General features: G+C 34.9%; 1 protein-coding gene across 1 annotated transcript; it reads left to right on the top strand.

Moving 5' to 3' along the window:
- The first annotated feature begins 415 nt into the window (after nucleotides 1-415).
- Nucleotides 416-14115, top strand: pde9ac (phosphodiesterase 9ac). Its single transcript, XM_056473494.1, has 19 exons — nucleotides 416-628; nucleotides 3665-3735; nucleotides 3878-3955; nucleotides 4044-4087; nucleotides 4431-4485; nucleotides 4588-4658; nucleotides 7351-7438; nucleotides 7563-7644; nucleotides 7736-7810; nucleotides 7891-7977; nucleotides 8073-8177; nucleotides 8267-8349; nucleotides 8515-8671; nucleotides 11199-11312; nucleotides 11532-11636; nucleotides 11717-11845; nucleotides 11964-12059; nucleotides 13483-13555; nucleotides 13694-14115. The coding sequence occupies exons 1-18, from the start codon at nucleotides 449-451 to the stop codon at nucleotides 13531-13533; spliced, it is 1671 nt and encodes a 556-aa protein (XP_056329469.1). The 5' UTR covers nucleotides 416-448; the 3' UTR covers nucleotides 13534-13555; nucleotides 13694-14115.
- The last annotated feature ends 11602 nt before the right edge of the window (nucleotides 14116-25717 follow it).

Genomic DNA, 25717 nt, shown 5'->3' with positions numbered 1-25717 from the left:
TTTTCTAACTCAAACATTTCTCCCTGAAATGCTGCAAATAGAACGTTTCATTAGGTGCAGATTGAGTTACGTGCTCAGAAATAAACACGGCCTGCATGCTGCAAGGCTTCATCTTCAAGAAAGTTTCCAGGAAAGTCTCTGATGACAGCTTGACATGATAATCGAGGCGTTTAGCAGCAATTGAAGTAGACTGAGAGTTATTAAAGTTGTGTGAACGTTCAGGATTTGGTTCTCTGATTTTTGCTAAAGGAATGAGTGCATTTTGTATGATTGGGTTTTATAGTTTATTCAAAATGCAAATTCTGTTCTTATAAATTATACATTATAAATTAAGACTTTATTATGTGAAGATAGAAATGTAATGTGCTATGTTTCTTTTATGATGCTCTGCTATTGTTTGTTTTGTTGCGAGTTTAAAGTCTCACACTTTCTAGATGTGAATGTCTTCATGTATTTCATTTCAGAACACATTTGGCTGGTGGGACGTTTGAGGGCTGGTTTTGGTGGATCTGCTGCTGGTTTAGGGGAAAAGGGGGATCTCACAGTTCATTTCGTCAACATGGGGTCTGCCTCCTCCTCTTACTCTCCCAAAACCATATATTTGGATGTAGACGGCAAAGTGCAGAAGGTGAGTATTTTAATGGGTTTAAATGCAAGGTAAAGAGTTAATTTGGTTTTCTGGTTTCATCTGATTGTTTTATCAAAAGTTATTTATTCACTTATGTTACCCTGGACCACAAAACCAGTCATCATTTATTCAAACTGAACAAAAGCTGGATGAATTAGCTTTTCATTGATGTATGATTTGTTTGGATAGGACAGTATTTGGTTTAGATGCAACTGTTTGAAAATCTGGAATCTGATGGATCAAAAAATCTAAATGAAAAAAAAACCTTTAAAGTTTTCTATATGGGCAAATCAATGCAGATTTTCAATAAACATTACACTTTCATATTTTTACAGTAGGAATCTTACAAAATAACTTCATGCAACATGATGATTTTTACTGAATGGTTTTTAAAAATCATGATTTTGGCCCTTACAGTGTATTTTTTAAAGTATACCTGTGCAACATAAGGTTTTGTGGCCCAACGTTTTTTCAACATCTCATCAAATTCTTATTATGTGACATTTATTTATAGTATGCGATGCTTTTTGTGAAGTTCTTTACATTTTGGGAATTTCATTTAGAAAAAAGGCTTTAATCTACAAAGTCAAAGTCGAACTAAAGTATTTCTCATCCCTTTGGCCAAGATAAGTAATATCAAGACATTGCATTCGCATGTCTGATATTATTTAAAAAATAAAAATTTTCACATTGGAAAGTTGAACCAAACGTTGCAGCAAATACACACATCTCTATGGAGATAATCAATATTTTAAATAAAGAGCCCATAAATATCTAACCCCTTTGAAAAAACAGCTAATAAATAAGTCTCATTCATTCATTCATTTTCTTTTCAGCTTAGTCCCTTTATTAATCTGGGGTCGCCACAGCAGAATGAATCACCTAATAAATAATTCTATCAAAGTAATTTAGAAGCAATTTTTGACATTAAATGAAATGGTACATTTTTCTTTGTTGGTTAAATCTTTTTGTAGCACAGGTAAAATAATTTATAGGTGAGGTATTTTCAGTGTTTATTAAACTGTAAAAGAACATCTCTAAAGCAGTACTCTCATATTGAGGTTTTAATAAAACCAATGTCGTTTCAGCCATATTGATATCTAGAGAGAAATTATAATATTGCAGAAGCTGCTTTTTGTCTAAACCAAAACAAATGATTCCTGAAATACAAAGTTTTAAAGCTCAATGCATGAAAAATGCTTAGACTGCAGATAAAATCTTATAATTCCAAAGTTATGAATCAGATGAAATTCAGTGAAACGTGCTGTAACAGTTCTCGACAAAGCTCTCTAAATAGTAGCCGCTGTATCAATCTATCACTAATATCTGAGAGCTGAAATGATTAATCAAAGCCAGTAAGCCAGATATTAAGCAGTTTGTCATGGCACCAGTAAAGCTGTCAGGAAAAGTGCTGGGAGAGCAGCGGGCACAGGTTAAAAATAAAGCTGAAGATGTCGTGTCCCACAGGTGTGACTGACATTGCATGCTGTTGAGATACTTCACGTTGTTTTCTGCTGTTGTTTCCTATAGAGAATGACTGAAGCGCTGTTAATGGCTGTGTTTAAGCCCAGTTTACAGATGCTCATTCATGCTACATGTCTGGACATTGTTATGACCATTGAAATGAGTATTTTAGACAGACAAAAGGATACAAGATGAGCCTTTTTTATATATATTTAGGAGGTTTAATAGTACAGTACAGAACAATATGAAAAGTTTATTTGCCAGAACATACATGCATTCTTGAAGCTCACAGGACTTCCTAAGCTCTCAGAGAGAGCAAGTGTAATTTATAACATTTGTTTTCATAATTTAATTGATTTATTTACATTATATTAAGTATCACTAAACTTTTTTTTGCACTAAATTTTACAAATAAAATGTATATCTGTTCTAATTTCTGGTCAAAAATAATTTCCTAAATATATATTTGGAAGGTTTTCCGCTGACCAAAGCTACATTTGGATGATCAAAATTTTATTTCAGTGAATATATTTGCTATTTAAAGGGACAGTTCATCCAAAGAAAAGGAAAATTTACTCACAAGTTACTCACCTATGAGTGGTTTAAATTCTTTATGCTTTTATTTTTACTGTTGAACACAAAACAAGGCGGCATGGTGGCTCACTGGTGCTCTGGTTTCCCTCACAGTCCAAAGACATATGGTATAGGGGAATTGGGTAAAAAAAAATTGGCCGCAGTGTATGTGAGAGTGTTTAGATGTTTCCCAATACTGGGTTGTGGCTAGAATGGCATCTGCTGTGTAAAACATATGCTGGAATAGTTGGTGGTTCAGTAAACCCCTGATAAATAAGGGACTAAGCCGAAGGAAAATGAAAGAACGAATGAACACAAAACAAGATATTTTGAAGAATGTTGAAATTGGGAACCATTGATATCCATACTAGGAAAAGCAAATACTATGGAAGTCAATGGCTACCAGTTTCCAACATTTTCTAAAATATTTTCTTCTATGTTCATTAAATTCAAGAAATTCAAACATGTTTGTGATAAGTGAAGGGCGAGCATGATGAATTCATTTTTGACTGAGCTATCCCTTTAAAATTGCTGTCTTTGATTTGAAAGTAATGAATATTCAAATATAATATATTTTCGCATTGACACAGTTTTCTTTTTTGCAACCATTAAACCATGTCACAACCAACACCTAAAAAAAGCACACTAGGAATGAAACTAGATGAATAAAATATGCGAAGTGAAACACGATTCCTAAAAAATATGTAAAAAAGTTTAAAAGTATTATTTTAAGGTCTCAATTTAATCTCATTCCTCCCTATTGTGACTTTAACTTTATTCTAACAAGACATTATTGCACTAAAAATCGTTGAATTTATCATCATGTTTTTCATTGCTATTAAATTCCTCAACATTTTCAATGTTATTTGAAGATTTAATTTGAAGTCACATATTTGAGTTGAATTGCAGCATTGTAGCACGTTTGGTCTCATTGTAGTACAGATATGACGACAAATACACACACAGTCCAGCTAACACACCCTTATTTGTCCTGCACAGGTGCTTTTCAGCCGTCACTGCAGCCCATGTGATATCAAAGAACTGCTGTGTTCCTCCTCCAACATCCCCAGGTGTGTATATCACTGATATCAGCGCTAATCAACCCCTCAATCCATTTTGAAAACAACTCAAACTTGTCTGTAGCGTACAACATGTTCACCACCAGACACAATAAATCCATCAGAATTCACTTTTCATTCCTTCTGTCCCCAGGAACACTGCAATAATGATGACAGACCCTGAAGGTGCCATCGTATCCATTGATCCCACCATGCCCACCAACAACCCCAAGTAAAATGCAGCCCTTGTTGTTTGTAATAGCCATTATGGTAATTTCCAGTTTGATCTGTCAGTAAATTATCCCATTTTGTCCTTTTAGCTTCCTGTATAAAATCATTCCCTTGTCTGCCAGCCAACTGGGAGGTAATATGAATCATTTTTCACCAGTCATTTTACATTCTTAAACCATTAATAATAAAGGTTCTATATTGGCATTGATGGTTTCATAAAGAAAATTTTAAATCCATACAACTTTTCCTTTGGTGTTCTTTAAAATATTAAAATTATTCTCTAATTAATAGTACATAATTAATAGTACTTTAAGGAACCCAAAATGGTTTCTTAATGGCACTGTTGTGAAAACCAGAATTTGTAAGCTTTATTTTTAGGAGTGTATGACCTTTAGTACCCTAGATCTACTGTACATTTGGTCATTATAATGTTATAATGCCCTCGTGATTTATAGCCTGTGTATTTAACTCCGCAGAAAAGGAAGACATGTTTCAGAATGTGCTCTCACAGGTAGCAGAGCAGTTCAGCAGGTAACAGACATGTTTGTTTTCCCATGGATTTGAGATTAATCTCTGTTGCCGTAATGTTTTCTTTGCTGAAACCAGATCACTCTTTTTTCTTTTATTCTACAGAGCATTCAGGATCAACGAACTGAAATCGGAAGTGACCAACAGACTGGCTATGCTGGAGAAGAGAGTAGAACGTATGTAATGATGACAGTTTGGCTATTGACTGCTTTCATTGGGTTTTATTGATGCTCCGGCAAAGGGTTGAGTGTGAAACGCGTATTTTAAAACACTAACAGCGATTTTGTAAGTGAAAACTGAAAACTTGAACATACAGTTAGGATCATACGCCAGCTGATGTTTAAGTCATTCCTAAAACAACAAACTCAGGGAGGAACATGCAACTGTCACACGCTATTTTTGTAGCATCTGTCAACTTTATTCCAAAATTATGCAGTAGTTTACAAAATTTTGTTCAAACTAACGCTTTTCTCTAGGTCTTAAGCTTTTAACCTTATAGCAATGTGATTAAAACATTAAGAAACCCTGTATCCACATTAAAAGATGCACTAATACTGTTTTTTAGAACTGATACCAAAAATATAGATACCAATCCAATACCAGCGGGGTTTTTTTACGTTATTGAATTGTTATACTTATAATAATCTACAATATATTGTGTATGGAATACAATCTATTAAATAATACAGACTACTTTATTACAAAGAAAAGCAGTTAATTATTAATTATTCATAAGTTGTGACAAAACATTACTGCAGACTGGCATGCAAAATCTGGCAGTAAATCTACATACCTGTGATGTTGTGCAGAAAATCCACCAATCAGACTCTCTTATTAAGCAAAATTCTAAATTTTGTCTTAATTTATATTTGAACAAACTTTTTTAATTAAAATTTGCCAGGGGTATGACTAATATATACAGTTAAATATAAAGTATTATTAGCCCGCCTTTGATTTTTTAAAAATATTTCCCAAATGATGTTTAACAGAGCAAGGAAATTTTTACAGTATGTCTGATATTTTTTCTTCTGGAGAAAGTCTTATTTGTTTTATTTCGGCTAGAATAAAAGCAGTTTTAAATTTTTTAAAAAACACTTTAAGGTCAAAATTATTAGCCCCTTTATGCTATATATTTTTAGCGATAGTCTACAGAACAAACCATCAATATACAATAAGTTGCCTAATTACCCTAACCTGCCTAGTTAACCTAATTAGCCTGGTTAAGCCTTTAAATGTCACTTTAAAATGTATAGTAGTGTCTTGAAAATATTTAGTAAAATATTATTTACTGTCATCATGGCAAAGATAAAAGAAATCAGTTATTAGAAATGAGTTATTAAAACTATCACGTTTGGAAATGTGTTAAAAAAATCTTCTCTCCATTAAACAGAAATTTTGGAAAAAATAAATGGGGGGCTAATATTTTTGACTTCAACTGTATATGTGTGTTGTAACACTCTACAATAACAGTACATGAATAATTATGTATTAATATGTAAACTAAACATTACTTTATTACGAATTAATGATAAGTTAAGGCATGTGCTAATCATTAACTAACTTGAGCAACAACATGAGCTCATGTGTGAATAATGGCTACATTAGCTACTTGTTAGTACATGTTGTTAATGTATGAATTAACATTTAGGTTTAAGCTAAATGTAACCAACATGAAGTCATGAGCTGTTAATTTATAATTATGTCATGACTTTACTTGGAGGGGCACATCAACAATTCATCCTTAATTACTTGTGAACTCCTGTGTTTAAACTGTTGATGTGATGTTGACAGAACTCTTTTCTATTGTTATTCAGTGTTAATACACTAGACGGACGTGCATAAGGAGTCCATGAGTAGTTAAGAATGGAATAATGAGGATTTTCCCTCCAAGTAAAGTCATGATATAATTATACATTAACATATCATGAGGTCATGATGGTTAAATTAAGCATAAACTAATGTGGTAATTAGTACATTAACTAACAAACAATCATGTTCTAACAAGTAAATAAGGTAGCCGTTATTGATACATGAACTCATGTTGTAGTTAAAGTTAGTTCAAGATTAGCATACACATTAACTCATCATTAGTCCATAATAATGTAATGTTTAGTTTGCATATGAATACATCATTATTCATGTATTGTTATTGTAAATTGTTACCATGTGTGTGTGTTTGTGTATATGTGTGTGAGTGTGTGTGTATTTTGCAATGAACTTGAAATACATTATTCAACATCTAAAGTGAGGCGACGCAGTGGCGCAGTAGGTAGTGCTGTCGCCTCACAGCAAGGTCGGCGGTTCTGGCCTCGGCTGGGTCTATTGGCGTTTCTGTGTGGAGTTTGCATGTTCTCCCTGCGTTCGCGTGGGTTTCCTCCGGGTGCTCTGGTTTCCCCCACAGTCCAAAGACATGTGGTACAGGTGAATTGGTGAGGCTAAATTGTCCGTGGTGTATGAGTGAGGGTGAGTGTGTATGGATGTTTCCCAGAGATGGGTTGTGGCTGGAAGGGCATCCGCTTCATTCCGGTTCATTCCGCTGTGGTGACCCCGGATTAATAAAGGGACTAAGCCGAAAAGAAAATGAATGAATGAACATCTAAAGTGGATCAAAACACTTTTACTAATCAACAACCTCAATTCTTGTCTTAGGAAAATTTTGAAAAACATTTTGATCCACTTCAAATGTTGACTACTGTATATAAGTTCTATAGATACAACCAGCAACTTTAAGTGTTGTACTTTCTCTTGTTTTTAATTTAATTCAGTAATTTGGAATGCTGTGTCATTACTTTGCTCTTCATTCTCTCACTAAAGCTGTTCAGTACACAGTTTACCTTTGGCTTTTTGTTCCAATATTCCAATATACAGTGGAGGGGTTGAAGGTCGTGGAGATCGAAAAGTGCAAAAATGACCTGAAGAAGCTGCGAGGTGAGATGACATCCAGAGCTGGAGCAAGGTAAGTAAAAGAAAGCTTTACCTTTGAGGGAAATCAGCACAAGCAGGACAGCCAATCTGTTTATCCATCTGTGTGTGTCTCAAACGTATCTAAATGACTAATCCAACACTCGCTCTCCTTTCAGAGTGAATTGTCCATGCAAATACAACTTCTCCGACGACGGGAAGAAATTAACTCCCAGACGCGACATCCCCAGCTATCCAAAGGTGCTTAAAAGTTCTATGATGTGCTTTGATTGAATTACATTCCCTGCGGGAGAACATTGGTATTAATCTCTAATAGTCTTGAATTTCTCAGTACACACTTTCTCAGGAGACCATTGAAGCGCTCAAGAAACCAACCTTTGATGTTTGGCACTGGGAGCACAATGAAGTGAGTGGAATATACAGTATATTTAGCGATCAAATGATGCACATGTGCTTTTTTTTTACGATTGGCTGTTTATTCATCAGATGCTGAGCTGCCTGGAGTACATGTACCACGACTTAGGCCTCGTGAAGGAGTTTAACATAAACCCGATTACTCTCAAACGCTGGCTGGTAAGAAAACTATAATTGTGCAGAATTATGAAAGATGTGAAGCTTCCAGTGTAACATCTTTGACAATCCCCGATCTTTTTTTAATATGTTCCCAGCTGGGCATTCAGGAAAATTACCGAAGCAACCCGTTCCATAATTTCCGTCATTGTTTCTGCGTGAGTCAGATGATGTACGGCATGATCCACCTCTGCAACCTCCAGGTGAGAACTTTTAGGTACGTAGCAATTAGTACAGCAATTACTGTGAAGCAGTAAAAGTGGAAACCTGTGCTTGTGTGTGTGGCCCATAGGAAAAGCTCACACTGACAGATCTGGGCATTTTAATGACTGCTGCCGTGTGTCACGACTTAGACCACCCTGGATACAACAACACGTAAGATCTGCGCTTCTGTGTAATTATGTCAGCTCTCATAAAAAAGCATACAGGTGTAGTCAGGTATTTGCCTACGCGATCTTGATGACAATTTTATAGTGCCGTTTAACTTTGTAAGCGTTCCTGTGACATATGAAGAGATAATCACGGACTTTCTTTGTGCAGGTACCAGATCAATGCCCGCACTGAGTTGGCGGTGCGCTATAATGACATCTCGCCTCTAGAGAATCACCACTGCGCTGTGGCCTTCCAGATACTCTCTCTGCCAGAGTGTAATATATTTGCCAATGTGGAGCCGGAGGCCTTTAAACAGATTCGCCAGGTACTGCACAACTTTTAAGCTACAGCGTAAAGGCAAATTTACACTGTACCAACAGATGCCAACCAATGTCAACATTGCACTATATGACTTCTCAGGAATTCCAAGAACTCTCCTCCCCTAAAGTAAATACATACAATCATAATTAAAAACATGAACTAAATTAAATGACATTTTTCTATTGTTTCCTTTAATTACTATTGTCCTAAATTGTTATTGATGAACCCAAAACTTGGGAAAAAGTTGCTGAATTGTGCCTCTTTTAGCAAAACATTTGTCTTTCTGTGGTTAGAATTGAAGTACATATGTATGTAAATGCTTCATGTATTGAGCTACAATCAGCCCCTTGAGGATTTTGCGATAGGGAAGAGTATTGAAAAATCACACTCATGAAAATGTACCATTACTTCAACTTGTTTTTGTGCAAGATTAAAAATATATAGTTTTTAGGATTAAATAATATAGATTAAAAATCATCTATTCTAAATACTACTTAAAGTGTGAGTAAAAAGCAGCCCATCTAAAATATAATTATTAAATATAGTATTATTCCACCTTGTCAATTAAAAATGTAGCTTACATCAGTGCCATTTTCTTTTAAGAGTTTTTGTTAGTGCAAAATCATTTGTTATTCATGTGGGATTCATTTAAAGTGAGAACATATTACATTCATGTATATATTCATAATAAGCATTTTTTAAATAAACACTTATAACACAATAATTATTAAGGACTTCTGCTTGTCACTGCTGCTGAAAGGGAGTCATTTTTATTCTATTTATTTATTAAATGTCCCAATAATTGCATTTTATTAACGTCTACCCCAACCCCAACCCAACTGTCACAGTAATGTAAAAACAGTAGTTGTAGCGAGTATTATTTATGTTATTTATTAAATTACCCAATAAATTGTATTTTAACCCCACTGTCACAGTACTGTAAAAATATTAATTATTGTTATACAGTGTCACAAAAAGTATGCTACATTGATGTGCGTATCCGCTGCTGTATCCTATCTAGACTTTACCACATACTCGCGCTTTCCGCTTCAAGCTGTTTCCGTGTTCTACTTTGCCGGCATTTAACCAATAGCGTCTCTGCAACAAAGTGATGTCATGCCGCATGCGTTGCTATTTCTATGTGAAGTCAAGAAAGAGGTTTAACTCGGTGCCACCGCATAACTAATAGATGTGTTAAAAAATAATGAGAATGTATAAATATACATATATATATTCGAGGCCTGAACGAGAGGTAACATCCGATTCCAATCTAGTCTGAAACCGCGAGGTAGGGCCTGATTTCCGATCACATGATCTTATCTGGACATCCCTAATTTTTTTTAAAACAAACAAAAAAATCACTTATAATAAGATGGCAGAAAGCAGGTTGATGCATTTACATGCAGAGCAAAATCTGTGTAACCTAAAAACCTAAAAAACTTCAAAAATTTTACTGTGGTGATATGTTAAAGCATTTTATGTACTTTGAAACCGGAGTAATAAGCTATGTGTGTCCAGCAGTTGTCACAACAAACCAGGCTCGTACAGCACTGATAGAATACATGCAATTTTTGTATGCATTTGAAAACGTAACATTCTGTAGTGCATTGTTTAAGACCATTTTGTGAAAACAGTCATCATACAGTAAGCATCCTTCATCTTTTTATCGGTGACATGCAGTCTAAACCAGTGTTTCTCAACCATGTTCCTGGAGGACCACCAACACTCCATGTTTTGGATGTCTCTTCTGTCTGCCACACCTATTACTGGTCTTTCAGTCTCTGCTAATGAGCTGATGATCTGAATTAGGTGTGTTTGGTTAAGGAGACATGGAAAATGTGCAGACCTGGTGGTCCTACAGGAACATGGTTGAGAAACACTGGTCTAAATAGTCTCTCGGCCTCCCAGTAATGATATTAGATCTTCTTTGGTCACTTTTACTGCTTACACACTGCATTTTTAAAATCTCTGTGTCTGTAATGGGATTATTTTCATGTGTGATTTGACTGGACGGGAATCACAAGACTGCTTATTCTACTTGGCCAATCACCGTAGACAAGAATGAATAAACATGTAAAGTAGTGACTCGGGGTTGATGGAAAAAAATTGCAGTAAAAGTACCAATATAGCACTAAAAATGTACTGAAGTAAAAGCAGGAGAACACAATTTTAAACTGCTTAGTACATACAGTGAGTTCTTAATTCCTGAGAGATTACAGTAATTTAAGTATTTACAGTATAATTCATTGTTTTATGATGCTTTACTGAGAAATTCGGAATGTTTTTGAAAGAAAGTAATGTTTTTGTGGGTTTTTTTCACAGCAAATCATAAGAATTAAATCAAAAATGCCATAAGATTTCAGAAAAAAATGTTTTTTTTGGCTAAACGTATAAAAAAATGCTAACTCATGGAAGGACTGTATTATAATAATGCTTTTCTCATCAATGCCACTTTGCTCATACTCATGCATGTTTGGTCAATAGATTGTTTTGAAATGTGACGCAACACTATGCCACAATTGCATTTGCAGGCAATCATCATGCTGATTCTGGCCACAGACATGGCCCGGCATGGTGAGATTCTGGACTCGTTCAAGCACAAAGTGGACCATTTTGACTTTACCAATGACGAACATGTGACTTGTGTATGTATCACACCAAAAACGCATCTAATCTAATCTATGATGGTCTGCTGATCTATATCTGATAAGGTTTTTGCCAGATTTTACCTGTTTAGATTGCTTCCAGTTGTCAAAGACCAGTCTAGTCCTGCTACAGTACCACTAGCTGTTTTCTCAGCAGCGACAGATAAATATTAGCTGGCAGTTTGACAAGCAAAGGTTTGCTGTCTGTCATGTGTTCAGCTGAAGATGCTCCTTATCAAATGCTGTGACATTTCCAATGAAGTGCGGCCGACGGAGGTGGCCGAGCCGTGGGTGGACTGTCTGCTGGAGGAATACTTCATGCAGGTCTGCTGACTCTTTATCTTATGTTGTAATCGCTCTGCATTGACAGCTGGGGTTGTTTACGCTGTCTCGCGTTTGTTTAGAGCGATAGAGAGAAATCTGAGGGGCTTCCTGTAGCTGCCTTCATGGACAGAGAGAAAGTCACCAAGCCCACAGCACAGATCGGCTTCATTAAATTTGTCCTCATCCCTATGTTTGAAACGGTCATGAAGGTAGGTAGAATAAATCATCCGTGTAAAGTAGAGCTTGCCCAACATTTTAAATTCTGTCATCATTTACTCGCCCATCATTTGATGTGTCAAATGCCATATGTATTTTTTTCTCTCTCAGCTCTTCCCTCAGATTGAAGAGATTATGGTGCAGCCTCTCAGAGATTCGCGTGACCACTATGAGGAGCTGAAGCAAATCGATGATGCCATGACCGAGGTAAACACTCCACAGCTTCAAGTCATAAAAGATGTATGCATACTACAGCTTAACCCTCAAGCATACCTTATACTGCAGCTCTTCATCTTTCCCTTGTGGACATTTCTGGGTACGAAGGTCTCAAGTGTGAATCCAAATTTTTTTTAACAATGTGAACTTTTAATTTATGTATTTTTGATTTTTTATAATTTATATACATCTAAAAGTACAAATAAAAAAACTCTTGTCATTTTAGTATTCCTCATTCATTTCCAATAGAACAAAATTATGGAGCTGGATTTAAAGAGGACTTAACTTTGCTGAATCAAGTCCTCTTTTTTTGCAGTAGTTTTTTATTTATTCATTCATTCATTTTCTTTTCGGCTTAGTCCCTTAATTAATCTGGGGTTGCCACAGGTACCACCAACTTATCCAGCGTATGTTTTATGCAGCGGATGCCCTTCCAGCTGCAACCCATCACTGGGAAACATCCATACACACTCATTTACACACATACACTACGGACAGTTTAGCTTACCCAATTCACCTATACCACATGTCTCCCACGCAAACACGGGGAGAACATGCAAACTCCACACAAAAATGCCAACTGACCCAGCTGGGGCTCGAACCAGCGACCTTTTTGCTGTGAGGTGATTGTGCTACCCACTGCGCGACCGTGCTGCCCCATTTTTTATTTAAATAAATTACTTTTTTTTTTTCAAATTTAAATAAAGTGATTATTAAAGTGAAGTCTTTGACTCTTTTAAATGATAAAAAAACTACAATATGGTCGCAGATATTTAAGAAATATGTGAACATACTTATGTGAACATATATATATATATATATATATATAAAGTATAAAAAAGCACACAATTTGTTTTTACATTAGTTATGCCTTTTATTCAATCATTTTAAAGTATCCTTGCTGAATAAAATTGTTGTAATTTGAATTGAGTGGTTTACTCTTAATGTAAGCGATTTACAGTGTTCAGATTTGGTCAGGGAAGCAGGGCCATGCTTACTTGATGAGTGAGAACCAATGAGATTTCTTATTTTATGTTCTGGTACATTTGAGTTTCCCAAGAACCAATAAGGTTTGTTTTCACACATCAAGCAGTTTTGGTTAAGCTCCTGTTTATTCCTAATTCCTAATCCTAATTCATCATATAAATCGATCATGTCTCTTCAGAAGACTTTCATTAAACCACTTGTTTCAAATGGGCACAAATTCGGGTATTTGTTTCATATGGGTATATATATGTTTGGAACTATTTCTGATGAATGACGAACTTTTTTTAAAGGAGACAGAAATACTGAAAATGAAATATAATTCAAAGTATCTTCATGTTTCGTTTTTTTTCATGAGGGTGAGTAAATGATGACAGAATTCCATGCAAAGTCCTTGCTAACATTAAGGTGTGTGTTTTTGCTCAATGAGACACAGAAGAAGAAAACGGAAAGCATGTCATTAGGCGGGAAAAAGAAATAAGCACTGCTGTGAGCATTAAACTGTAAGTATACTTCCTACATTAAAAAGTAAATACACAATGCTGTTTTTTCTTTGATATATTATGCTTCACTTTTCCAATTTGTCCTATAAACTGTGATCTTTATAATTAATATGACTGATTGTTTTCAAATCAATTTAGGAGTGTCATTTAAATCCGTCTGCAAGGTGTGGGCCAAGATCTGCTGTGAGGATCTGTAAGACCCTGGACCGGTGTTCTAGTCGGATGGTTTGAGTCCACTGAATCTTAAGGGTCACCTGATTGACAAGAAATCACGAGGCACTTCCTATTACCAAGAGGATGTTAGGCTGGTCTGATTCTCTCTTTTTCAAATCAATCAGTTTTTAAGCCTTTTGGCTAGTATATATTCTTTGATCTTTGTTCTCTTTACAGTGTTCATTGAAAAAAAAAAAAATTTCTATCACATGTACATACTGTAGTTTGTAGTCATCTGAAAGGTTTGTTGTCCCAAAGCAATTATGGTACTGGATTACAGTGTGACGTATAACCAAATAACTAGTGCCTTTTAAAAATGTTTTGATGATTATAAAAGGTCAACCTGATATGACACTGTTCCTTTGTCAATTTCTCCTGAGTTCCTCTAATACACCAGTTCACATTTTTGGTGGTTTTGTGGAGAACATAATAACACTGTTAACCATAATATCAGCTTTTAAGGATACCCGAGAACTCCCTTTGCAGTGTTTTGAAACTAGCATATTTTTCTGGAAAACAAGTCACACCCGGTTATAAGTCGCAAAGGCTCGGATTGCATTTTTGAGAGGTGAAAAACACAGATTAAGTTGCATAAGTCACATTTTACTGTTTAAATAAGAGTAGTATAAAATAGGCTGCTTGGTAACACTAAATAAAATGTCTCCAACAACAACAACAAAAATTGGGATGAAACATGTAGAAAACATACAAAATTAAATTGCCTTTTAATATAAATGTAAATAAACACATTTATTAAAATCAAAACTGAAACTAGCTGTGCGAAACCACACAAAAACTCAAGCTGTCTGTTTTGTCTTAAATCCAAATTTAAGCAAACATCGTTTACAGCAGTCATATTTGGTCACAACCAAGCTTTCTTGAGGAGTGAGAACCAATGAGATTCGTTTTTGTATTTTGTTATGTTTATAGGTTTGTATTTATGTTTCCCAAACCAATAAAATTTGCTTTTACATGTAAAGCAGGTTTGGTTCAGCTCCTGTTTATGTTTTTACATGTGAATTTAAGTTTACAAAAGTTAAATTTGTTCATGATAAAAAGTATGTCTCTTCAGAACACTTACATTAACTAACACAGCAAATTTTCCAGAAAACAAGTCACACCTGATTATAAGTCAGAACGGGTCAAATTGTTTTTTTGAGAAGAGAAGATAAACACAGATTACCTCTAATACATCTTACAGTTCAAATCATAATGGTGTAATATAGGCTACCTGGTAACCCAACATAAAATCATCCTCATTCTAATTATAGACTGTTAGGGGTAAGTCATCCAAAAATGAAAAATAAACCTGTAACCATTGACTTAGTAGGAAAAAAAAATAAATGGAAGTCAATGCTGACATTTCAGGAAAGAAGGACTATTTCATTATGTTTAGTAGACAGCTAGCAATTTCTGAAATCATACTAATAATCATGAGTATTCATTAAACAACACAAGTTCTTACTTATCACTCTTACACCAATTCTTATTTATGAAAATTCTTACAGCAAAAAGTGTTAGCAAATTGCTGCATGAAACAAAACCCTGCTATTTTTATACCCTTATGGACATACTTACCATATTATTCCAGCTGTAATCCTGTCTGGTGGTTACCTGTGACTCCTTAGCTTTTGTGTTGTCTGTTTCCAACTAATAAACATACAACATTCTCTTTCTGCGAGTGTGTCATCACAGAATCGTCCTAATATTCAGTCAGTGCTAGCACCAATTGAATAACTTGGCCCCCCTCTGTAAACTGTGGCCCCACCTTGTCCTTTAAAAATTTCTACATCCACCATGTATGTACTGTGTTTACATATTGTTTCCATTGTTTATTTGGTTTTTAAGGTTTTATTCTAAAGATGCCATAGAATTAACATCTGGACATAACAGAATAACAGTAACAGCCGTACAGAATAAGAGTTCAGTAAATAGAAATGCCATAGCTTGACATTCATTCCTCATGTAAAATCTGATGAGTGCAAAATCCCTGTGAAAAGCAGGGCAATCAAAACAAAACGCTGACTGTGACATTCCACACAAGATCATTATATGCACGACCCTGGCAGCATTTGATTGGTTTTCTAATGAGATTACAACAATGATAATTTTACTCGTATTTTTAATATGTATGTTGGACTCTTATTTTGAAAATGAGATCGTCATATAGCGCTCTCAGCTAATGCAACCAGGCCCAGGCATAGAGCATCTCATCTCCTCACAGTCCATTATCAGAACACACAATCCTGGAAAGACGAATTATAAGGGTATCCAGCACACCTCAAATTGGCATAAGGTCTGTTAAACTGCATCTATTTTTAGTTTAATGAGTATATTGTGTTTGTAACAAGGCAACAGACACATGTAAACTGTGTTTAATGCATGTTATGCATCATGACATATCACTCAGCTAGTGTGATTCAAGTGGAAAGGATGACAATAAATATCAAAAACGTCAAAAAGTTTATGCAGAGGTGGATATTAATTCCTATCCCTGCTGAAAAATCCAGCTTAAACCAGCCTAGGCTGGTTGGCAGGTTTTAGCTGGTTGACCAGCCTGGTTTTAGAGGGGTTTTGGACATTTCCAGGCTGGTTTCCAGCCATTTCCAGCCTGGTCTTAGCTGGTAAGGCTGGAAAATGACCAGCTAAATCCAGCTAAAACCAGCTTGACCAGCCTGGTTTAAGCTGGACATAGCTGGTTTTGGCTGGGCTCCCAGCCTGGCTAGGCTGGTCAAGCTGGTCAAGGCTGGAAATGGCTGGAAACCAGCCTGGAAATGACCAAAACCCCTATAAAACCAGGCTGGTCGACCAGCTAAAACCAGCCAACCAGCCTAGCCTGGTTTAAGTTGTTTTTTTTTCAGTAGGGATCTGTTTTTTAGACAATCAAATCACAAAATACAACTCTAAATACATGTCTGCCTTTTTGTTGATTATGATTTTGCCTTTATTTCATCCTCAACTTAGCAAACTTTTATTTAATTCCATTTTCACCTTAAATTTATTTGTCCAGGAAAACCAAGATAAAGGTAAAGTTATATTCTAATTTATATTTATATTGTAATTTACTTGTCATACACATTCATAATAAGTGTTGGGGGTAACATGTTATAAGTAACGTACGTAATGTAATAATATTACTTTTCCAAAATAAAGTAACATTACTTTTAAAGTAAGTAATATTGTTTGAGTTAATTTTTAAAGAATGTAATGCGAGTTACATTTTACCATGCTTAATTGGCTTTTAAAAACCTATTGCAGAATAAAAATTACCTACGTCAGGTTGAATCACACAATCAATGAGAGAGCATGCTGCGAGGGTACAGGCAGTCGGCTCGTACTCATCATCATCATCAGGTCTCTCTTTTCACAGCCGATAAGTTAATGTACTGTTCTAGTAACTTAATAACATAGGATATTGGTTTATTGGCCAGAGACTTACATTTTCGCCATGGATTCTTGTTATTTTGAACCCATCGAAGAAAAGAAGTGGATTGTTGTTAAGTGTAGATTATGTGTAAGTAAAACTCTTGAGAACTGCATGAAACACAAAAAAATCTCATAAAAAAAAAAAAGAGACAACTGAAAAAACTAAACTGGATGCAAAGCACTATACCGGCACTATACCTCCAGGTAAACACCAAATAGTTGACATCAGTTCACGTTTTCCAGGTAAAACAATTAATTAGACTTAACTAAAAAAATAGTTATTTCTTTTATTGTTGAGGAGATGCAGCCACTGTCTAATGTAGAATCAGTTACGTTTTGTAATATAGTGCGTTTTTTTTTTTTTTTTTTGGGAAACGATTTACACATCTGTTAAGGCCACGTGAAGCAATTTATTCCATGTGTAAAGCTCAAAGATTTATTTTGTTTTGTGGATGTTTTATTGTTTTACTGTTCATTTTGTTATTAAACATTTTAAAGGTTTAAAATCTGTTTTTGCCTTAATATAAATTATTTCATGTTAATACTCTTAGACTTCATTGCAATCTTTTTCTCAATGGACAGTGAATTTACTTCATTAATAACAGAAAACACACAAAAGTAGCAAACACATTACATGCTGTCGTTATATACAGCATGTATAGCTCTGGGCTCAGAAAGTTCTCAAAATATAATTTTATCTTACATTTTTAAAGGAAAATGAAGGTGTATGTTATATAGGTGGTTGTTAAATAAAGAGCTTCTCTATAAAAAGGTGAAAAAACACCTGCAAGTTCTGAAAGAAACCTCAGCCGCGTAAGGAAAAGTAACGCAAAAGTAATATAAAGCATTACTCTCCATACAAAGTAATGTAATTAGTTACTTTTTGGGGGAGTAACTCTATTGTAATACACTACTTTCAAAAGTAACTTTCCCCAACACTGTTCATAATGACCTTTTTTCATTCATACAATGAAATTGAATGTGGTCCAGCTTTGTTAAGGACCTCATGGACTTATGAGACCATATTCAGTATTTCCATCCTTTTTCTGTGTGTCCTATTCATTTTGTTTTGCTCCTAATACTTCCTTACCATAAGACAATAAAGTCTGTGGGAGTTCTGCCTCCTGGCTGTTCTCTCCTTTTATCAACGTGGTAATAAAAGCTCTCGCCAGGAGGTCGCATGTGTTTGCTATTATGACAAGGAGAGGCCTGTACGCTTCATTTCATTCATATGTTTCACTGTCAGCTTTTTAACTGTAGATCAGCCCGATTTGATGGATGGAGATCATGGCACGGGTTTCCTTTGCTAAAGGCTGTGCGACTTGTTGCAACAAGACCGGGCTCCAAAGTTTCTCATCGCAAGCTTTCAATTAAAGCAGATTTGAGGAGATGAATGGAAAGAGGTATATAAATAGGCTTGTTTTTCAGTCACGTGACACAAACAGGCCAAAGCACATGTACAAATTACATAGTGTCAAATGTGTAGGTTTGAACCTGTGTTTTAAATTTGTACTTTTTCCATCCTTGACTGGATTTGTTTGTGCCGTTGGCTTGTTTTCATGATAAATGGCATAATTGTATCAGCATTTCTTCATCTCGTTGCTTCTATTAGATGATGAGCCTTAATTTAAGCTTTCAATTATCCCTCTGCTGGCATGTCTTGCTTTGTCTCCACTCAACTGTGACATATTGAGTTCACAAGATTATCAAAGCCTGTTTCATCAGCCACTTCAGAGAAACCAAAACATTCATTTGAATCAAAACAGCGCTCGTTCTGATTCCAGTGCATCCAGGGCTGCCCTTGCTTAGATATACTGTACGTATATAGAGTTTGAGCGCATTTCTTAACAGCTCTTCAGAGGAAACTGACATGTTTCAAAAAGTCCCAACCCTGCTTTTATCCTTTCTGTACTAATTAAGCATCAACAAAACAGGGTTGGAAATGATCTGTTGTTTTGTACCCAGAAGGCTTGGACTGACCTGTTAAGATTTGTCTTTTTTTTTGTAAACTGTGCTTTACCGACTGTTCACAGGGTGGCAATATTTCTCTAAAGAGCTCTTTTGTGCTTTCCACTCAGACCAGAGAAAGAAGAGCAATTAGATGACAAAAGACAAAATCTCCAGAGTGGAAACTGAAAACGGAGAGGAAAGTCACACCCAGACATGTAAAAGGTTTGGATTTTGATCATGTAACAAATCTAGTGTGTAAAATAGCTTACTGTCAAAATTTGCAGCAGTTTTTTTGTTCATGTGTTTTGGCTTTCAGCGGCATTTTGGAATCCTGAAAATGCAAGTTTTTGAAAAAAAGGTTTTAAAATTGTCAAAAGTGATATAAAACTTTCAGTTTAAAAGCATGATAAGTTCATGACAACATAAAAAAACATGACAGACTACTCAAAAGCATTTACAGTGGCCAAAATAAGTATTGAACACATCACCATTTTTCGGAGAAAAATCTCTCTAAAGGTGCCATTGACAAACCAAAGAAATCCATATATGCAAAGAAAACAAATCGAATTAGTTTACAAATTAAGTCATGCGTAATAAAGTAAAATTACACTGATAAAAAGTATTGAACACATGAAGAAAGGTAGGTGTAGAAAGACAGTGAAAGCCCAGACAGCAGCTGAAATCTCTCAGTAGTTCTTCAGCAACTCTCTGCCCTTCGTCATTGTAAATTAATATTAGCTGCTTCAGTCTAACATCTACTTTAGCGGGATGATGAAGATGAAACCAGAGTGAACATTTTAGCAAGACAATGATCCAAAACACAGCCAAGGAAACTCTTAAATGCTTTCAGAGAAAGAAAATCAAGCTGTAGAATGGCCCAGGCAATCTTGAATCCAATAGAAAATACAAATTAAAGATCAGATTTGATAGAGGAGGCCCACAGAACCATCAAGATTTTTACACTCTGTTGAAGTCTGTGGAAAAAAAATCACCTGAGCAATTCATGTGACTTCATTCTCCATATGAGAGATGTCTATCACCAAAAAAACATTTTATATAAAGTATTAAATACATTTCAGTAGTTCAATACTTTCTGAGAACAAACAGACAGTCTTGTCTTCTTAACATGTTTGTCTTAGATGATAAAATTACAGTGTATAAAAAAGTTTAGAGAAGTGGTCTTCAAAGTAACTGTGGGTTGTGTGGGAAGTTGATCTACGAATGCTTTAAATCAATTGTCACAATGTTTCATTGTTACAAAATTCACTGGACAAACTCTGCTAGAGCAGCATAAATGACTCTCTTAAAGTTCCATGTCATTGTGTTAGTTCATATTAAAAGAAAAGTGTGGAATAAGTTGTCATTTCATTGTTGTTACATATGACAATTTTTTCTGGTTTGTTTTTTCATTGTTTTTTGCTTAATTTTCATATTTGTATTGTTTGGGGTTTTACCAAAATCTGGTTCAATTCCATATGAACAGCTCCTTTAGAAATATTATTCCCAGGAAAAAAACATGAAGTGTTCAATACTTATTTTCCCCACTGCGTGTGCATAGACACAAAGTGTTTAGCACCAACTACTGGCTCGGCATGTACAAGTCAATATTTTAGTGAATATTTATAAATGGGGATTGTTTTGACAAAGTTGTACACAAAACCTTTCCAAAATGAAAAGGAAAAGAATTGGAACATCCATGTCTAGTACCACATGCAGTGCTGTGTAAACATCCCCCAACTTGAATCATTGGATCTTTTTGACTGATCTATTTTAGTATCTTTTTATATTTGAATGATAAATGTTTTGTTTTTTTGTCTGTAGTGTAAAATTTGAATCTATTATTGATATAATACAGGTATAATATCATTTTACGTAAAATTGTCAATATAATATTGTGTCGATAAATAACTTAGCAAAATATTAATTTGCTAATGTAAAATATATGGTAAGTTTATGAAATTTTGCACTACTCATGAATATGTAATTCTGTGATTATTGTCAGTTGTTCACTCAGTTTTTAATTAAGGTCATTGATTTATTAAATACATTTTCCAATTTTACTAAATTAAACCATTTTTATAGTGGAATTCATTGTTTTAATAACACCATAAATCATAAACATTAACATTGTGTAAGTAACCTCATTTGTTTATGTAATAAACTGTTTGCTAATGAGTTTTACCATTAATTTAATCAAAAATTATAAATAGATGTTCATAATCTTAAACAAGTTCTTCTTCAAATATTTATAGGCCTATATATATTTGAATAACAACTCTTGTGCTGACATGGGCTTCTCTAATGAATAGAAAGTATAAGTAAATTATTATTATTATTATATTTTTTTATTATATATTATTTTTATTTAGTTTACTTTCTGTTCCTTAGAGAAGCCTTTGTCAGAAAAACATATTAAGCATAATGTTTTTTTTTTTTTGGTGGTAACTCGTTGATTTATAAAATAGATATTTAAAATTATAACAGCTATTAGGAGTACAAAGAAACCATTAAACCAACACAAATCTTTGGAAAAATACAAGTTTTAGTGATTCTTTTTCACAAAAGTTCATTTTAGTGGCTCATCAATTCAGGTTTTCAAGATAAACCACAAGCTCAATCAATGAGAGAGAGAGAGAGTCTCCTGGAAACTGGCACACATTATCTGGTAATTTGACCCGACTAAAATCCTCTTTCTGCTGCTTATCATCATTTATCAGTCCAGCGTCGAAGTCGAAGCCACGTCTGTCAGTGAAAGTGTGTTGAAGATAAGTTCTCTGGAACGTTTTTTTTTTTCCAAAACAGATTAAATCTGCCTTGTGTCACTGCGGTTGGTGTGGTGTAAACAGTTGAGGCAAATTAAAAGTGATTTGGATCCTCTTTAAAGGGCTGCGCTATTTTGCTTTCCTTTATTGTCATTATTTCCAAATCTCTCTGGCTAATTAGGGGCTTTTCCACCAATGAGTCCTGATTGAAGTTTTATTATTATTTTTTCTCATAGCAGCATGACGACAACTAAGTGTCATATTTCAAAAAGCTTGCCTTAAGATGTAAACACCACATGTTTACAACGACGTGACTCAGTGTGTTTGCCAAATGTGCAACGAAATAGGCTTTAGAAAGAGTTCATTCTGTTGAAAGATTCATCAAACTGATTCAAAGTCTTTTTGAAGCCTTCATTTTATTTTAATAGCGATTCGTAAGTCTGATATTGATGTGAGTTGCTTCTTTTTTTACTTTTCAGAGGAAGACTTTATTCATTTGTTTTGCCAGTGCTCCTACACAGATAGATTTTGGTGGAATTTGTTGGTGTTTATTTAGTCTTATTTTATTTAGTGACTTTTCTTCTTGTTTTAAAGATATTTTCTTCTGTTTGTTTGATGATTATAATATAGAACATAAAATATAATATAAATGATATTTATGTATAAAAAAAAGAGTTTAGTGGCTATAAACCAATTTTGATTTATTAAGAATTTACTTTGAGCAGTATTTGGAAACTATCCAGAATTCTGTTAGTCCAAAAGCAAAGAAATCTTTCTCTACATTCTTCCTTTGTATCTATTTAAGATGTAACTTTAATACATTATTGTTAGTTTTTTTTACCCAGCGTTAGGTTCGTTTTGAAAATAAAATAAAATAAATTTAAAAAAAAATTAAATTAAAATAAAATATTACCTTCGTCATTTGTTTGGTAATCAGATAGAACTAATCTGATTAAACTGTTTAAAGGTTTTGAATAGATAAAAAGGTATTGATTAACACTTTCTTATAAAATAAATGTTTAATATGTTTTATAATAGTACATAAAAATTAAACTTACAGTTTAGTGTGTTACACGGTTAATGACTTTTAAAAATCACATAGTATTTAACTGTAATATGAATTGTATAACACTGCAGGGTAGTTATGCAGTGTTACTGTATTTTAAAGTTGTGTTGTGAAAATTATCAAGTTTATCTGTCTGTGGATTGCAAGACGGGGGTGTAAGCTGAAGGGGCGTAACTTGTAGTAAGTTAGAGGCGCAACTTACAGTTATCGAGATCCCATTGAACAATGCAAGGTGTTATTGGCAGAATGCTAACCAGAGAACATTTTCATCAAATGTTTTCATGACTTTTCTCCAAATGTATCCACAACCAATTCATTTGATATTATATTCATTCATTTAGCAACTCCACCATCGCCTCTGTGGTTGCAAATAACTTTACAATGTCGAGCGCATCAAGTATGAAAGCCTGCGCAACTCATGGCTGTATGTTAAAAACTGTAATGGTTGGGGAAGGTGTAGACGTTAATAACTGTGATGGTTGGGTTTAGGGTTGGGGAAGGTGTAGACGGTAATAACTGTGATGGTTGGGTTTAGGGTTGGGGAAGGTGTTGACGTTATTAACTGTGATGGTTTGGTTTAGGGTTGGGGAAGGTGTTGACGTTATTAACTGTGATGGTTGGGGAAGGTGTAGACGGTAATAACTGTGATGGTTGGGTTTAGGGTTGGGGAAGGTGTTGACGTTATTAACTGTGATGGTTTGGTTTAGGGTTGGGGAAGGTGTTGACTTTAATAACTGTGATGGTTGGGTTTCGGGTTGGGGAAGGTTTAGACGTTAATAACTGTGATGTTTGGGTTTAGGGTTGGTGAAGGTGTAAACGGTAATAACTGTGATGATTGGGTTTAGGGTTGGTGAAGGTGTAAACGGTAATAACTGTGATGATTGGGTTTAGGGTTGGGGAAGGTGTAAACGGTAATAACTGTGATGATTGGGTTTAGGGTTGGTGAAGGTGTAAACGGTAATAACTGTGATGATTGGGTTTAGGGTTGGGGAAGGTGTAAACGGTAATAACTGTGATGATTGGGTTTAGGGTTGGGGAAGGTGTAAACGGTAATATCTGTGATGATTGGATTTAGGGTTGGGGAAGGTGTAAACGGTAATATCTGTGATGATTGAGTTTAGGGTTGGGGAAGGTGTAGACGTTAATAACTGTGATGTTTGGGTTTAGGGTTGGGGAATGTGTAGACGTTAATAACTGTGATGATTGGGTTTAGAGTTGGGAAGGTGTAAACGGTAAAAACTGTGATGGTTGGGTTTAGGTTAGGGAAGGTGTAGATATTAATAACTGTGATGGTTGGGTGTAGGTGTAGATGTTAAGAACTGACGGGCACAGCGCCATCTTGCTGATACCATAGTATTGACATGTGTCTATAACTTCAAGTTATGCCTCTAATGGACGACAAGTTACGGCCCAAAGGCCCCTTCATGTTACACCCCTGTCTTGCAGTACGCAGACAGTCTCTGCTCAAATTTACTGTATATTTTACAGTAAAGATATACAATAGGGTAAACACACATACAGCAAGATAAATGGTGCTGCAAATGTAAATACAGTAATTTTGCTGTAATTGATTTACAGTAAGTTACTGGCGAACTGCTGCCAGTAAGTTAATGTAGATTCTACAGTAAATTTTTAACAGTGTATGCTTTTAAATTTTATGTTTACAGTGAAATGGTGATCAGTGCCAAACGAAGACAGAAATCTTATATAAAATGAGCAAAAATAAAAAGACACAAAAACGGTAAATGTGCTTTGATAATTAGACGCAGTGATGGCCAGCAGTGGAGCTTTATTGACATTCCTCATTCAGACTCTATTAAACTTCAAAGCTGTCCTCGTACTGTATTTCCTCTCCAGATACCGTCTTTGTCTAAACAGCCAGTTCTCCTCCGGTCTGCGTCTCCTCTGTGTTTTCTTAGAGGGGGCCGGAGTGAAGGGTCAGCGTTTGGCCTGTCAGGGGCCTCTGCTTTAGGGGAGACGTCTAGATTTCAGTTCACCACACATGCATGAATCATTTTCTTTTTGGAGTAGAAAGTGCGCTGAGCAGAAATTTAATTTCCTTTGTTTTCCAAAGAAGTGGTTAGGAAACTTTTTTACGATGACTTGAGACCAAAGTTTTTTTTTTGATATTTAAATGAAATTTAAAGTGAAAGACTGCATTTATTTTTCATTTAGTTAATGTTCAGTGTATATAGTGATTCATTTAGCTGTTCATTCAGTGAGGGTTTAAAGGGATAGTTCACTCAAAAATGAAAATTACCTCATCATTCAATCTCCCTCATGTGGATTTAAACCTTTATGATAAAGCTTCTTTCCTCTGTTGAACACAAAAGAAACTATTTTGAAGAATGTTGGTTGATGGATTTATCAGATTGATTCAAATGTGTTCAAATGTGACTCTTTTTAAAGCATTTAATATAAAAAAATTGATTCACAAGAGATTTTTGTTCTTGAATAAAATGGAAAGCCTTTGGGATTCAGCAATAGTCTGTAGCTAAAAATATGATCAATCTCACTGGTCAATAATAGAATCATATGACAATTCAATAAATTTACGTAAGGGTTTGTCAAAATGATTCATCAGACTTATTCAACCCTCATTAGTCATTAAAAGAGCCAGTTCAGAGTCATTATTGTGAAGCTGTTAAAAATATGTTCAGAAAAGTCATACTAAACACTTTCATTCATTCATTAATTTTCTTTTTCGGCTTAATCCCTATTTAATCAGGATGCCGCAACCCAGAG

This window comes from Danio aesculapii, chromosome 15 (genome assembly GCF_903798145.1).
Source record: "Danio aesculapii chromosome 15, fDanAes4.1, whole genome shotgun sequence".
In the NCBI taxonomy this organism is placed as follows: Eukaryota; Metazoa; Chordata; class Actinopteri; order Cypriniformes; family Danionidae; genus Danio; species Danio aesculapii.
The sequence above is the reverse complement of the archived record's forward strand: the minus strand, read 5'-3'. Positions and strand labels throughout refer to the sequence as shown.